The sequence below is a fragment of the Octopus sinensis genome, linkage group LG2 (assembly GCF_006345805.1).
Source record: "Octopus sinensis linkage group LG2, ASM634580v1, whole genome shotgun sequence".
NCBI classification, from domain to species: Eukaryota; Metazoa; Mollusca; class Cephalopoda; order Octopoda; family Octopodidae; genus Octopus; species Octopus sinensis.
In genome coordinates, this window is record NC_042998.1 from 158,577,045 (window position 1) to 158,594,544 (window position 17,500).

The window sequence follows — 17,500 nt, forward strand, 5'->3', positions numbered from 1 at the left end:
TCGTTTTGAATTTTCTTCTCCTACCTGATGAGAGCGGTCCTTTTTTCTTTTGTGATGTAATTGTAGTAATAGAACTAATTGTAGTAATAGAACTAATAGATACATGTATGAATGCATGTATGTATGTATGTATATCAGATTAAGTAAAAAGTAAGCAACGTTTTGAACGATAAAGGATTTGTACCGGATGTTTGCAGTTTTGAATTTTTAAAAAAAATTTTGTGAAATTGTCTGCTTATACAGACATAGACCTGCCCAGGTTCATCAGTAAATTAACATTGATATTTGTTTTCACCGTTGACACAATCATCTGAAATGGAAGTGTCAAAGTGCGATATTCGAGCAATTTTGCTTTCAACTTAAAAAAAGAAAGAAAGAAAATGGTTTAAACGAATTTGCAGTGGATATCTGAGCCTTAAAGATCGTGAGCGTAGTGGATGCCCATCTGTCATCGATGACGGTCAATTAAAGACCGTCACTGAGAAAATCAACGTAAAACCACTCGACTACTAGCAAACGAACTTCAAGTTAGCCTGCAACCATTCGCATGCGATCAGAAAATCAAAAATGCTCGACAAATGAGTACTACATTATTTGAATAAAAATCAGAAAATGTGCAGATATGAAATTTACTCGTCGCTTCTTTTCCGTAACGGGACCGATCCATTTCTTGACTGTTTTGAAACTTGCGATGAAAAGTGGATTCTGTACAATAATAAAAAAACGTTCTTCGCAGTGGTTTGACCAAAATGAGGCCCCGAAAACCTTCCCTAAACCCGAGCTCGTTAAAAAAAAAGGTTATGGTGACTGTTTGGTGGTGTACTGCTGGACTCATCTACTATAACTTCTTAGCACACGGAAAAACTATTATCCGGAGACATATTGCCATGAAATTGAAAAATGAACGATAAACTGCTACTCCTTCGTCCCAGACTGGCCAACAGATGAGAGCCAATCGTTCTTCATGACAATGCCCGACTATACGTTTCACTAATGACGCGCCAGAAGTTGAGGGAACACGGTTACGAAGTTCTTCAGCAGACTACCCCTTTTTTTTCAAGCAATTTGATGGTTTCCTGCGAGAGAAGGAGTTCTAAAGTCAAATCTATGCTGAAAGTATGTTCAAAGAGTTCATCAGCTCCAGAACACCAGATTTTTATGTTACCAGAATAAACAAACTTGTAACTCGCTGGTAAAAATGTTTTGATTGTAATGGTGCTTACTTTGATGAATAAAAATTTCCGCATTAAATCCTTAAAATCTTTTAAAATGTTTTAGCCCGAAGGCCGCGGTTACGCTGGGGCACCATCGCTGGTGCCACCGCTGGCACCACCGCATTGTTGAAATATATTTTAAAACGTTGCTTACTTTTTACTCAGCCTCTTAAGTGCTAAGTTTGACTACTTTCTGTCACATCTGTAGCAAGGAAAAAAATTACACGCAAAATACAGGTGAATGTCAATCTATTTGATCAAAGTGCTTCCCTTAGAAATATTAACCTTGTGCTTTCCCAAATTATTTGTAAAGACCTATATTAAACGAACTAACAGAGAGTAACAGGCTTAAGAAATCGCGCTTGGTCCTGGGTAACATTAGCGGAGTTCAATGTGCTGCAATTAGTAGGACCACACAACAGGCAGTTTTCCAAATTTTCCCTACGAACATAGGTGTGCATACATGTTCAGATTAATCATTGTCCGTACCAATTTCGCCAGACTTGGAAAGCAAGCAAAGTTTATTGAACGGGTATTTTCATTTTCATTTTCATGAAAAAAAGCAACTCCTGATTACGTTAATTACACTGTCAAGCTTAGAGCCTTAGTATCATGATTCGAAGACCTCAAAGGCCATAATAGTGATAGGCAAAAACAGGCATAGGCATAGGCGGATATGATGTAAATGCTGGTTCGTTTCTATAATGAATTTAATCTACACTTATACCACTGACGTTTTTGGAAGATGCATGAAAGTTATACAGTCGGATAAAACGCCTGGCGTTATTTTTTCCAGTGCTTTACGTTCTTTGTTCAAATAGTGCCGATTTGAAATCTCCCTTTTATGATATAATTATGTTCGATATAATTAAGTATAATCCTCTCCTTATAATTTCTGGCTTTGTACCCATGAAGCATTTGTGATATAAAAAACTTAATCATTTTTAACCAAATGACTAATTTTTACTAGTTTTTCTATACTCAGCCGTCCAAAATGAGCGTCAGCCACGAAACACGGCTCAAGTTCGACACGATCAAATTGAATCGGAGATCGATCACGCCTTAACAGCAAACAGTGCAACAGTTTCAGCGACTCATCCAGCTTTTAGTCCGGGAGCTAACCACCGATTTATGGCAAGCCTAATGTCTGCAGAGACATGCGCCAAGCTGGAACCGGATGATGGAGGTCAGTACAAAATTTCTCATTCTTTCTCTTTTTCCCTCCCTCTCCACTCTCTTTCTTTCTCTTTCCTCTCTTTCCTAGTATATATATAATATATATATATATATATATATATATATATATATATATATATATATAAATATATATATATACAAAATAAGAAAATGGAGAAATACATCCAAATCAAATATCATATATATATATATATATATATATATATATATATATATATATGAAGTAACAAACTGAGGAAAAGAAATCCTTCAAAGGGTGTGTTAACATCCAATTCACTGGCACGTCAGTTGAATACTGGTATAATGCAATTACAAAGATAAATTAAATTGAGAGATACTATTGACAATCCAATAATTTATCTATAATATAATATTATATGATACACTATGAATATAATACATCATAATATTATATAGCATAGACAAGTATTTAAAAAAAACGTAATAGGCTAACAAATTGTTTCGACTTATATGTATATATATATATGAAGGCCAGCCAAAGTCAGTAATGGTGTTCCACAAGGCACTGTGTTGGGCCCACTTCTTTTCATCATCTACATTAACGACATTACTGACATCATCAAGCACTGCAACATAATTTTTACAGGTGATTCCAAACTCCAGAAGGTCATCAATGAAGCGGGTGACCGGACATGCCTTCAGTCAGACCTACTAGCTGTCACCCATTGGGCGGAAGAGAACAATACGCTGCTGAACGAGGACAAATTTGAATTAATCCACTTCGGAAAAGAGGACACTCTGAAATTCCCATACTCCCTTCCTTGAGGTGAAACTCCTATAACATCCAATAACATCAGAGATTTGGGAGTAATTGTGGACAATAACATTAGCTGGGCGGCTTATATAAACAGCAAAGTTGATATGACCCGCAGAATATGTTCCTGGATTCTCAGAATTTGCCAGTCGAGAGATATCCACACCATTATTCTTCTCTTCTCCACTTTCGCCCGAACGCACCTTGAATATTGTTGTCCACTTTGGTCTCCCCACACGAAAAAAGTATCATGAAAGTTGGAGCACCTCAAAGATCAATTACAAAAAAGATAGTTGGCATGACCGGCCTTGATTATTGGGGTCGTCTAGAAAGCCCAAGCTTTATTCTCTCCTAGTCGCTGTGAGCATTACATCATCTGCATGATATGGAAGATATTCCATCAGCCACGTTTAAGATACACCCAAGGCTTGGGTCCCGTGCTACCCGACCACAACATAAATCCCACTTGCATCTCGTAACAACAATACAGCACAATTATTTCACCTCAATTGGCCCCGCCCTAACGTTACACAAAAACACATCAAAGCAGGAACAGACCCCATGAAGTGCAAGAAGCATTTGGACAAATTCTTGCAAGAAATCTAGAATAAACCTCCTACATCTGGATATGTCTCTGTAAACAATAACTCTCTACTTGAGCGGGCCATGTAGTCCGAATCCTGTTTTGAATGACTTCCTCAGGCGGTGCTACTAAACAAGACATTGCCTGGGCCAATACTGGTCGAAAACTATCAAAGTATCAAAGTAGACTATATATATATATATATATATGTGTGTGTGTGTGTGTGTGTGTGTGTGTGTGTGTGTGTGTGTGTGTGTGTGTGTGTGTGTGTGCGTATGTGTGTGTGTATGTATGTATATATGCATGTATGTATGTATGTATGTGTGTGTATGTATATTTATAAATGTATATATGTGTGTGCGTGTGTGTGTATAAATTATGCAAGTATATATATATGTATACTTGCACAATTTATACACACACATGCACACACACACACACACACATATATATCAACAAAATTTCCGAGTACGACGACAGGTAAGATAGCATTTCCGCCATCGACTACCTGAGTTTATCTTAAATTTTCTTGTGACAACTATAGTTAAGAACTTCATGCATAGTGTCTCCGCTTTAGTGTGTATCTTTAAAATGGATTTTCAACCCACCACTAGATGAGCGTACCTATGGACATAAAGCATAGCAGTTTCGCAGTGGTGCAGTTGGATTGGTGAGCAAATAAACTTCCTTGCTCTACAGAGAGGCGACCTTTCATAACTGAAAACCGACTTTTAACAGTTTAATGTGATTACAATGCAAATATGAGTACCTTGCGAATCTTTACCTTATAGAACTTCAACAAACTGCATTTTTCGAGTATTACATTTCCTTATTTGAAGGGCAATTTGAATTTTCTTGAGCAGCAAACTGTACTTTGTTGATATAAACCACGATTTACTACTGTTCAGTGTAATATATTCTCAACAATAGTGTTAACTTCCAAGAAGTAAATGTTATCTTTTGTGAAGTTATGAAACGAATTTCTTTTTTGTGCTGGGTACGCTCACTGAAAGCTAATTCCTTACAGAATAATTGCTTCGGGCGCCTGAAATCTCCAAAAGAGAGGACATGAACAACCTATTGCATATCATAATTCAAGAGGCGAACTTCCGTACTGAGACAGCTTGCCCTTTCCTGCACTTCTGCATTAGGTGATAAAGATTCCATCTGATGCTTATTATAAGCCCTATGCATGTCTGTTTTAATGTGCCGTCGGTATGGCGTCCAGACGATCTACATTATTACATAAAATACATACAAACATGCATGCATACTTCTATACACACCTACATGTATTTGAAAGAAATAAAGAAGGAAAGATAGATAGATAGATATATAGATAGATAGATAGATAGATAGATAGATAGATAGATAGATAGATAGATAGATAGATAGATAGATAGATAGATAGATAGGTGGGTTGTTAGAAAATAGATAAATGGATATATAGAGATTATCTAACCGTGCATCATCCTCTACCTTTATTTCTGTCTACCTATCCCTCTGTCAGTCCAGACAGACAGGCAGATAGATAGATAGATAGATAGATAGATAGATAGATAGATAGATAGATAGATAGATAGATAGATAGATAGATAGATAGATAGATAGATATGTTTCTTTATTAGCCACACAGGGCTGCACTTAGACGGGGCAGATTACAAAGTAGAGCTTTTCTTTTTTGGGGAAAGAAAAAAAAAGGTGGGGTAGGTTTTCGATCAGAAGGGATCGTAAAAGGGAAAGGAGAAAAAGAAGAGAAAAAGGAAAAGAAACAAAAGAAAAAAACGATCAATAGGGATCGTGTATCACAGTGTCATGATGTAAGGTGTAAAGGGGGAAGCAGATAAGGTTTATCTGTGGGAAGAAAAGCCTACGGAAAAGACCACGGTAACCTCGGTCAATATTGTTACATGTTACCACATTTATTTGTAAGTAAGTAACCCTCTGTTTTAAATTTCCGGGTTCATAGGATTATGCTCAAGGTGGCTTCGTCATTCATACGTGCCATCCTTGCTACATTCACCCATCTTTTTTTAAAACATTCGCTAGACAAAACTTGCCTCTCTACTCTCACTTTCCTTTTCAAGTGATACTTGAAGAAGTTGATGAGAGATTGACCAGAGAAGAAAGTGTTTGTTTCCAATCCTTTGAGACGCGTCCACCAGATACATTCTTTCGCCATAGCCACAAGGATGATGAAAATAGCTCTTCCTTCCTGTTTGAAGGAAGGAGGCGTGACAATATTGACGATAGACTCGGCTGATAAACCGACTCGTCCCACACGTGACAGCAGTTGTTCGACATAGGCCCACAGATCGGAAATTGTTGGACACTGCACGAGTGCGTTCAGAACGGTTTCGTTGCTCTGACCGCATCTCGGGTTGGTCGGCCGTGTCTGTAGAGCTTATCCGAACGGGTAGCGCTTCTCGGTAGCACTGCCAGGCCAGGGATCTCTGGAAGTTGTCCATGGGCCCTGGCTCGAAAGTCGTCTTGAACAGGCTTGGGTTGTGTTGAAGTCACTCAAGGTCGACCTGGGACGGCATAGTTGCTTGAGAGCAACGCGACACTCGCTGTGGCATTCGCCCTTTCTCCGCCTCTTTTTGATCCACGACTGCAGTTCGGTCATGGAGACGAGTTGCGGGAAAGCGTGCCTCACAAACGGCGACTACACCTGTTCACCGTCGTCTATGTAGAGCCTGAGATGTCGCAGTCTCAGCGCGTATCTGCGCATCATCAACCAGGGCATGCCCAGTCCTCCTTTTAACGGGTGTTGACAGCAAATGGATCGCCTGACCATCGGGACCCATCCTTTCCACAAGAAGCGAAAGAGAATGCGTTCTAGTTTGGTGATGGTAGGGTCGGGACGAGGCACGACGGTCAGGCGGTAGTAGATGACGGACGCGATGTACGAGTTCGCCACCTCCGCCCGACCTTTTGAAGACAGTTTCCTCTCGGTCCATTGCCTGGCGAGAGTGACCACCCTATACGTTATCTCGTTCCAGTTCTTCTCCATTTGGAGGCCCGAACCAAACCAGACCCCGAGCAACTCGACCGGACCGTCGGTCCAGCGTCCCACGACGGAAGCGTTGGTGGACGGCATGGGCTTGCTTCTCCAGGTGCCGAGTCGCAATCCCACTGATTTTTCCCGGTTGATTTTCGCCCCTGTCACCGCTTCGTAGTCTTTCAGTGCCTCGCTGACCTGCTTGATGTGCTCGTGGCTAGACACTATGACGGTGACGTCGTTCGCGTATGCAGACACGCTCGTCCCGCATCCCAATTCTCGCGGGATGCCCCTCAGCTTCCACAATAATGGCTCGAGAGTCAATACGTAGAGAAGCGACGAGAGGGGGCATCCCTGACGGAAAGAACGTGCAATGTCGAAAGGTTTCGATAGATGTTCATTTACGCGAATAACCGAATAGATGCCTCCGTACAAAGCGGCTATCCAGCCGCGAAAGGCGGGACCGAAACCAGCCGCTCTGAGGACAGCCTCCAAGTATCGATGGTCTACCCTATCGAAAGCTTTCGATTGATCCAAATTGATTAGCGTCTTGATAGATAGATAGATTGATAGATAGATAGATACATACATACATACATACATAGATTGATAGATAGATAGAGAGAGAGAGAGAGAGAGAGAGAGAGAGAGAGGGGGGAGATACCAGTATCGTGTCTGCCACCAGTAAAACTTCCACCACCAATTCCATTCCTACCATAACTACGACCACTACCAAACCTAGCACAACATAGTCACTCTTACATTTATCACCACCACCATCACAAATACTACCACGCCCTCCCCATATAGTTCAACCCACTAAACACCAACAGCAGCAATGTGTATAATGGAAGATTCTGCAACGGCTGAAACATTATGTCAGATACTGAATAGTTGTTAAATCAACAAGCGTGAAATTTGTTGGTATTGACGATTTTACGTCGAGAGACTATAACAACAGCAACAAAAACAATGTATTAAATATTCGCCTTCGACATGACAACTATTATTGCTACTACTGCATCTTGCAGTTACTGTTATTACTAACGTATCACTGTTGCTGGTGTTGTACAGTTTGCGCATAAACTTTGTATTTCGCTATGATGAGTTTTCTTCTGCTTCGTGACTTATTCTACGTCTTGCCTGAAGACGTTTAGAACTGTGTAAATAATAAGTAAATCAAGTCACGCTCACTCGCTGTGTTTTTCTCTCTCTAACTTTCACTTTCTCTTTCCAACTCCCACTTTCTCTCTCCAACCCACATTTTTACCCTCTCTTTCTTTGTCTCTCTCTCTCTCTCTCTCTCTCTCTCTCTCTTTCTATCTATCTATCTATCTATCTATTTATCTATGTCTATCTCTATCCATCGCTATCACTTTTTATCCCTCTCCTGTCTCTAACTTTCAGCCTCACTTTCTCGTTTTATCAGACGTATATTGACACAAATAAAACACATGCATACAAACATGCTGGCTAACGTACAAGCATACATGTATTTATACACATACGCATTCATATATAACATGTGTACGTGCATTTACATGCATATCTACATGCACACATATACATAAATGTATATACAATCATACATACATATATATATACACACATGCATGTGTAAATATATATATACGTATATATATATATTATATATATATACATATATATACATATATACGTAGATACACACATATATACATACATGCATACATGCATACATACACATATATTCACACATACAATGTATACATATAGGCTAGGTATCTGGGACTAAGAAAAAGAAACAGTAGGAAAATCAGTTGTCCAATAGTTGTGAACATAATGTTAGAGATAAAGATTAAGAAATCTATGTAGAACTTGAGAAATCGGTAGATATTCCAGCCAGGCTAAAATTTTAGATCTCTGCCTGTATTTTTTGGGTTTTTTTTTTTTAATGTAATTATTAACTAGAGCAAAACATTTCTTGAGAAGCCGAGATTCATAAAACCAAAAAGGACACAACTAATTAAGTTAGAACAGTCACATGCCATTTATAAAACTGTATAAATAAGTAAACTATTGCTTAAGTTCACTCCGTAACATGTACAAATACATGCGTATAGAATTACTGCATATGTATATATATATATATTATCTATATATATATATATATTATATATATATATTAATATATATATATTATATATATGTATTATTTAAATATATTTAATGACCGAATGTACTGATGAAGTCACGGACATTTGAATTATTAAGTACTATGTCTTTTGTTAAAGACCGAAACCGAGGTATGCATTTAAGTCTGTTTTTTATTTAAATTTTCATATGTCCTGCCCACCAAATTTGGTTCTGGTGTTCGCTGAATTCTTCCTCTAGAGAATTTCCCTTGTAGTTTGATCGTTGATGATCTTTTTCTAGCATTCGGCCGGCTACCTTAGCAGGCCAGCCCTGCCAATATACATATACATATATATTATATATATATATATATATATATATATATATATATATATATATATATATAAGTATATATATATATATATACACATATATATATATAAGTCAAAATATACTGATGTACACATGCTGTGAATAAAATGCATTCTTCTAGACATGCATATGCAGATACATATATACATATATAACTACACGAATATGGGGATACAGACCAGGATACACGCGCAGATACACGCATAGTGTCATACATACATAACTATCCAGTTGGTGTTGTCTTACTTTCCAAAGGAGCTTTGCTTCTCGCTTAGATTGAAATGGTTTGCAGTATCTGCTCCGGTTTTCTGTGTTCGAACGGCACAGCCGCTAACAACAATGGTGCCAAGATATGTTGTTCTTAACCCTTGGCCAGCATTGTTGGCATGGAAACAGAAGTCTTGTATGCATGAGCGACTTATAGTCTTCCACAAAATAACTGAGTTTACACATTGGACAAGAAAATTACACATTCAGATAATTGTTTAACTAAAATAATGATCGACAGTGACCTTAGTCTAATATTTGAATATGTGTTTAAGTGCGTGCGCATCTGTGTACATTTTTTAAACTCAGAGTTCATCTCGAATCTAGCACAGGTTCTGCATTTACATTCATCTTATTGATGCGACCATCTAATATTAAAGGCCTATAACCGATAATCATATACATACATAACATACATACATACATACATACATATACATACATACATACATACATACATACATACATATATTATATATATATATATAATATATATATATATACATGTATATATATACACACACAAACATCAAGGGTAGAAAGTGGAAATCCAACAACAGACAACAAACGGAAAAATAGACGATAGCATAACATATACACAATGCATACATACATACATGCATGCATGCATACAATTTAGTGCAGGTTTCTGACAAAAGAAATATGCGACATCCTATCATAATAAAAGCTGTAATATGCACTTAGCACATGGAACAAACAGTTGAAATACAAACTATTGAGAAAATCTCTAAAACATCACTTGAGGCGCTCTAATAGCTACCAGATATCCTGCACATCATGACTTACTGTCTTTGAAAACGAAGGTACTATAAAGAATATGGGATGATCGCAACAGTGATACGTTTCATCATAGAAACGCTCCTTAGAATTGGGCTTAGGTTAGTTAACAATAAGTAACTGTTGTACCTGACGTCTTCACTGTATGTACAATTTTCCTCTCAAAACACTACGTCCATAAAATATTTTTATTTCTGGACAAATATCGCAGTAAATTTGCCTTTAACCAATGTATTTATATTAGGTATAATACATCGATGGTTATTTGATTCTAATAGTGTTTCTGGTGTAAATAGCCGAGCGGCGATTCGCTATATCAGAGAATGATTATTCACTGTTTTCTTCTATATTGGTGATGAGAAATTTGATCTAAGTATGTTGTTGGCTGTTAATACACGCTATTTAAAACGCCCAACGAGGCAGAAATGCACATGGTGTTGTCACTAGCCATTGCTAAGACGATTTTCGTTTCCCTCCAAAATATATTGTGTTTTTATAAACAGTATCTTCATAAGAAATAATATCTCTAGACATACACCGCAGCAAGTTTGCCTTTCAATACTTTATTTACCTTAAGAATAATACATAGATTTCTATTTTAATCTAATACTGCTCCTTTTGCAAATAACGACATAAATATTATACATGGTCTTTATTTTGTACTTGACATATTCCACATGATATAAAAATGTGTTAAAATGCTTTCGGCACGTCAGTTTCAGTGATATAGTTCAGGTGTGTTTATTTTTGCTATTTCAGTTCAGGAAGAAAACATTGACGTCACTAGCGTTGATCATCAACCCGAACACCATGTGACACATGCTCCTCCACCACCGGAACCACCTGTACAGCAGCCCTCACAGCAACCAACCTACCCAGAAGCAGCATCCCTCTATCCAAGCCAACAAGAAACCATAAACGAATGTTCAGCCAGACTTCTCTTTATGGCAGTAAAATGGGCCAAAAATTTACCATCATTTGCCAATCTCCCGTTCCGGGATCAGGTTTGTTTCGCTTTGTTTGACTAGACTACGTCTAGTAAACCTCCTACTTTAATGTGATCCCCCCCTCCCGCCACCCTTAGAAATCACAAATATTAATCTTTCAGGACTGAAATTTATGGTTTCAGAAACATTGTTCAATGCTAGAATCATCAACAGCTCTTTTATTGTCACTTCGCTATAGCAATGGAGCTCTTTGTACGTAGAAGTTTTTACAAGACTCTTAGCAGACCTTAATACCACACACGATGAAAAGTAGCCCACTTCGATTGAACTATTTTCAGCAGAAAGTAATGCATTTAACTGTTTTATCTATTTGTACATACACTTATGCATATGCACAATATTCAAGCGTGTTGTATATACAGTATCCTTAAATCCTTAAAAATGTTTTAGCCCGAAGGCTGCGGCCATGCTGGGGCACCACCGCTGAGATTGTATGTATACATTATGCATTGTTCTACTGTTTATCTATATTTCTAGTTATCTAACTGTGTGCAAGTATGTGTGTGTGTGTGTGTGTGTGTGTGTAGAATTATTTCATTACTAAAACATTTATTTAACTATAAATTGTTTCTATATGGAGCTTAATAGTGTTTAGTCAGTCGTAATGTGAAGACGTTTAAATCAAGTAGTTATAGTCAATTTTGTAGGAACTCCTGCCCCTCTACCAACGTTCGAAATGCCTTTTTCAGTTATTGCTATTTTGTTGTTGTTTTTTATTGTTTATTTGCAAGGATTAGATATAACCAACCTTTATGTTTCTCGTTGCAGGTTATACTTTTGGAAGAGGCATGGACAGAACTGTTTCTACTCTGCGCCATTCAATGGTCTTTACCTTTAGAAACGTCCCCATTGTTTGTAGTCTCTGATCCTTCACAGATAGTCAATGGTAAAACGTCGACAATTGCGGACGTTCGAATCTTACAGGAAATTCTTGCACGTTTCAAAGCGATCCAGGTAGATCCAGCCGAATTTGCTTGTCTCAAAGCAATTGTTCTCTTTAAGCCAGGTAAAATAACAAATGTTACAATACCTACACATTAGAATTTGATTTTCGTATAATTTCTTTTAATTCACAGTTCTTTATATATATATATATTCAAATGTAACTTCACAACATAATCTTATCTTTATGGGTGTGGTTATAATGAGCGGTAAAAATATTTATTTATTGCACTCGAAATCAGATCGTTCAAAAGTCATTGTCTTAATTTCATTATTTATTAACATCTTCCGTAAGCCACTAAAATCTAATGCATTCAGTATTAAACTTGCAATTAAGACGTATTAACTGAATGGGTAATGTTAACTGCCATTGGCCAAGACATTTGTTTCAGTTATTTTTTACAGAACATTCCACTATAAATGACGCAAGTAATGTGAACTGAATGAAACCGTAATATATATATATAAGACAAAAAGAGATAACAAAGCCAAGTCTGTGAGGAGTTTTCAGGACATCTATAAAGAAAGAGATATAGTCTTACGGTCTGCCCATATCACTTAGTTAGCTTACCTGCAACCTTTTAGGCCTTATAGATACCAATACCTTTGATATATATATATATATATATATATATATATATATATATATAACGTGTCTTGAATGGTACAACAATGCAGAGCGGACTATAATAACTGTTGTAATTTAATTATCCATAGTCAGATATAATATATTTCGGACTATAAAAATTCCTTCTTCAGATATCGCTAGAATTTATCGAGTCACTGCTTTAATCGGTTTTCCAACGGTTACTGGAATTTTTTTCCGGAAGCGTCTCTGCAGTGGTCTCACGAAGCTCCTTGCGGAATTCCTTATGAGAAGTGTGTGAGCGACCATGTCTCAAGCTCGTATGCGTTGGCACATCCGCAGCGCTGCTTTTAAGTTATGTATTATACATGCTGTTTCTTTTCTTTTCTTTACATAAGCATGTTATCAAAAATGAACCAACACGCATCCAGATGTAGCTAAATAATATATTGATTGCCAACCTCCAGCCTGTTGTTAATTTGGAGCCCTTGTCTGTCTACGAGGATAGCTTCATTAATTCTTAGACTACCCAAATTTCTTTCATTGGCCTCAATTGTGACTGTAATGTTTTTGTCGGGTGTTCCGGCATCTGTCTAGATGTTTTCTGAAGGAGAAAGTTCTCGTGTTCAGATGTTCTCTGATGCGAATATGTAACGGTCTTATTGTGCTACCCATGTAGAACTTGTTGCATTTGCTACATTGTATTCTATACACAACATTTACTCGTTGGCATAAATCTGTGTCACGGATGGGACAGTTAGCTAGTGAGCATTGATTGCTGTCCCTTGCTCGTGTGTATGTATGTATGTTTATATATATATATAGATATACATACTCCTCACACACGCACACATATACATATGCCAACATATATGTACACAGAAACACACATGATATGTCTGTGTATGTGTATGTCTGCGCGCGCGCGTCCGTGTGTATGTATGTATGTATATTGATGAACATGGTAGGCCTAGTGCCTATTTTAGAAATTATTATTATAACAATTTCTTTGCCTTCTGTGTTCAAAACCTACGGAGTCAAATCTACTTGTCGGACTTTCAGGGTCGATACAATAAAGTACCAATCACGTACTAGAGGCGACTTTCAATTGAATTACCAGTTCCCCTAAATTAGTAACTTTGTTTCTCAATCATACTGTTTCATTTCTTTTATATTCAAAGCAGTGAAATGTGAAAGTAGTGTTAGTACTGTACTCTTTCACTTTTCCACGATGCTTTCAATTCAGCTAAGGAACGAGTACAAAAATGTAAATATACAAATGTATGATGCATATAAACTGACATTCTCATCTTTACAAAATTAAATTACAAAATTAAAGTAACATTGCAGATTTCATAGAAACATATTCTCTTTTTTTTTTACCGTTGTTTCGAAACGCTTTTGAATGTTTTCAATATATATAATAACCAGTTACGTATATATTAGTGTATAAATATATTTCTAATTACATTTTCATCCTTAAACAATTGAAGCAACAGCATTTCAAATTTTCACAAAGTGAAACAATGCAACACTTATGTTTTCATTATTCAATACACATTGCTGTCATTATTTTCCTCGGGTATTGTGCAGTAAAGACCGTAAAAAATACATACACGCACATGCACAGTCTGCCCTCTCTTTCTTCCCCTCACTCTCTCTCATTCTCTTATCCCCTCTCTCTCTCTCAATTTATATATATATATATATATATATATATTATATATATATATATATATATATATATAGCAATAACCATTTATATATGAAACAAAAAGATAATAGATGAATAAGTTGTTATATAGAATATCAAATCAAGATGTTGCATAAATATGACTGAGAAGGAAAATGTTAGACCTTCATAAAATCATGGCAGCCGTTGGAAAGGTTCAGTGTCTGATTGATGCTATAATGTGCATTATGCAAATAGTTGCGATCTATTCCATCGTCCGATGGAATAGATCGCAGCTTAAACATTGGCTGCCAATCGTTTGCAGGGAATGTACCACCTGCGCATCTGTTCTTGAAACAGCTGTAAGAGACTATTCGCACACGTTCTTCCTTCCTCCTTTCTTCTCATCCATCTTTGGATTCTGTCTACGATGACGATCTTTACCTAGTAGCAAGAATTCGAACTTACTGTATGACTGTAGCATATATCTTAACCCTTATGAATATTCCCCAGCTGATCATTTATCAAACTCTTGTGATCTATACTCCTGTAATAATTCTACCCTCATGTTCAAATATATAAATGTTACAAAGACCTTATACCAGTTGTTTATACCTTTAATCTCTACCTATTATCTATCTATTTATTTATCTATCTATTTATTTTTTCTATCTATTTATCTTTCAGTGTGTGTGTGTGTGTGTGTGTGTGTGTGTGTGTGTGTGTGTGTGTGTGTGTGTGTGTGTGTGTGTGTGTTGTGTGTGTGTGTGTGTGTGGTGTGTGGTGTGTGTGTGGTGTGTGTGTGTGTGTGTGAGCGTGAGCGTGGTTCATATGTACAGAACATAAAAGAGAAAGACAGGTGCGGGAACAACAAGCAGTGTATTAGATTGACGCTCGGAAAGAATGGAAAAGTCTTTGACGCTTCGAGCCTGCACTCTTCGACAGAAAGGGATGAGAGAGAGAAAAAATGAGAGAGAGAGAGAGAAAAGAATTAACGGTTTAACATGATGAGTATACATGTGTGCGTGTATATATATATATATATATATATATATATATATATATATATATATATATAATATATATATATATATATATATATATATATATAATATATATATATATATATTATATACATACATACATATATATATATATATAATATATATATATATATATATATCATATATCATATCCACACATAAATTAAAACAATGGTTTTGTAGTTAGGGAGGGAATTCATATATACATGGATATTATTACAATGAGTAATAATTCGTGTTGAGAGTAGAAAAGGTTTTATCGTACATGGAAGTCTCTGCCCCACACAACCACGTCAAATATATTGATATTGATTTATCAATTTATTTTTACATTTATTTTTGTTTTTCATTCTCATTCAGTGTTCACACTTATCTACTGTATCAGTTGCAAGTAGGCAGTAAATTCGATATTTCACTGATGGTAACAAAACCAACAGACTGGTTAATTCCATTAGAGCGCAGTGTGTCGATAATCTAGATTAAATAGGAATTATCACTGACATGGAACACAAGTGTGCTTTTGATGCAATTTTAACTTGATAAATATTAAACAGGATCATTCGTCGTATCTGGATGAAGCACACATTCTGATTTACGTTTCTGTCCTCATCCATGGCTCACTGACCGGGTTATAATATATGTTTAGCAACCATTTGGTTGTTCTTTTATTAGTGTTGATGCTGTTCTTGTCATTTTGTTGTTGTCGATGTTGTTGGCAATGGTCATGAGAATGTCCTGGATTAAAAAAAAAAATTATAATAGAAACTAGTAGAGACTAGACACTGTGCAGAATCTGGTTTGGTGCAGCTGACAGCTCTTTCCTCATATCATCTTCATTCAAATCTATAAAATCATGGCAGATAGCATACACATGCAATTAACTTTTCTTTTGATTAATCTATCAATATAAATTATTATTATTATTATATTATTATTATTATAATTATTATTATTATTGGATAGGTTTTTCAATATTAGAAGTCACACAGTCAACAACTACTATTTATTGGCACTTATTTGAAAGTAGGACGAAGGGAAAACTCGATCCCTGCGGAATTTAAAATTAGAACAAAAAGAAGTTTAACTAAACATTCATAATATTTCACATATTCAATATATGTTAAGTTTTATACTTATTTTTTGAAAGGTTTATTTCTTCAGTTTACATGTTATATCTTAATCATATATTTCTTTTGATTGGTAGTTTAAACTTGTTGTTCACCAAATAACACATTTTGATATAGCCATTTTAATATAGCCATGATATAAATTGGTAATGATATATTTAACCTATAAAATAGTATGAAGACAACGAGCTAGTTCTTCGGAGAAATTTTCGCGCAATATGAAATATAAAAACTATCAGCTAAAACTATCAATGATTTGGACGCTCTATTTGCAACCACATCATTTCGAGTTCAATTCTAGTTCGCAGCACCTTGGGCTATTGTCTTCTACTTTAGATCCGGACAGACCAATGCTTTTTGAATAAATTTGATTAACATAAATTTTGTAGAAGCGCTTCGTATGTGTGTGTGTGCGCGCATGTGTGTGTGTTTCAGTGTATTTGCGTTTATCCCCACTACCAACACCATTTGACAACCAGTATTGTTTTGTTTACATCCCTGTAGTCTTGCGTTTCTCCAAAAGAGACGAATAGAATAAGTTTCAGATTTGAAAAAGAAGTACAACTTAAGACGGTACCCCAGCATGGCCGCTGTCCAATGACTGAAACAAAAGATTAAAAAGGTAAAAGATATATGACATCCTTGAGACGTTAACGCCATAAATTCCCAATCTCTACCGGTCTACATTTATTGATCAAATAGTCACTAAGCACAAGAAAATATACAGCAGAAAATACATGAGTTTCTTCATTTTTATAGAGTGCACTAAACTTATCTGTATCGATTTATAAGAATTGAGAA

General features: G+C 36.3%; 1 protein-coding gene across 1 annotated transcript in view; it reads left to right on the plus strand.

Moving 5' to 3' along the window:
• Positions 1 to 17,500, plus strand: part of LOC115226597 (photoreceptor-specific nuclear receptor) — a gene marked incomplete at its 5' end in the record, with an annotated part of 205,353 nt that overhangs the window by 143,537 nt on the left and 44,316 nt on the right. Inside the window, 3 exons of the mRNA XM_029797613.2 lie at positions 2,200 to 2,400; positions 11,082 to 11,326; positions 12,098 to 12,335. Of these exons, the coding sequence (XP_029653473.2) occupies positions 2,200 to 2,400; positions 11,082 to 11,326; positions 12,098 to 12,335 (684 nt within the window). The remainder of the gene's footprint in view (positions 1 to 2,199; positions 2,401 to 11,081; positions 11,327 to 12,097; positions 12,336 to 17,500) is intronic.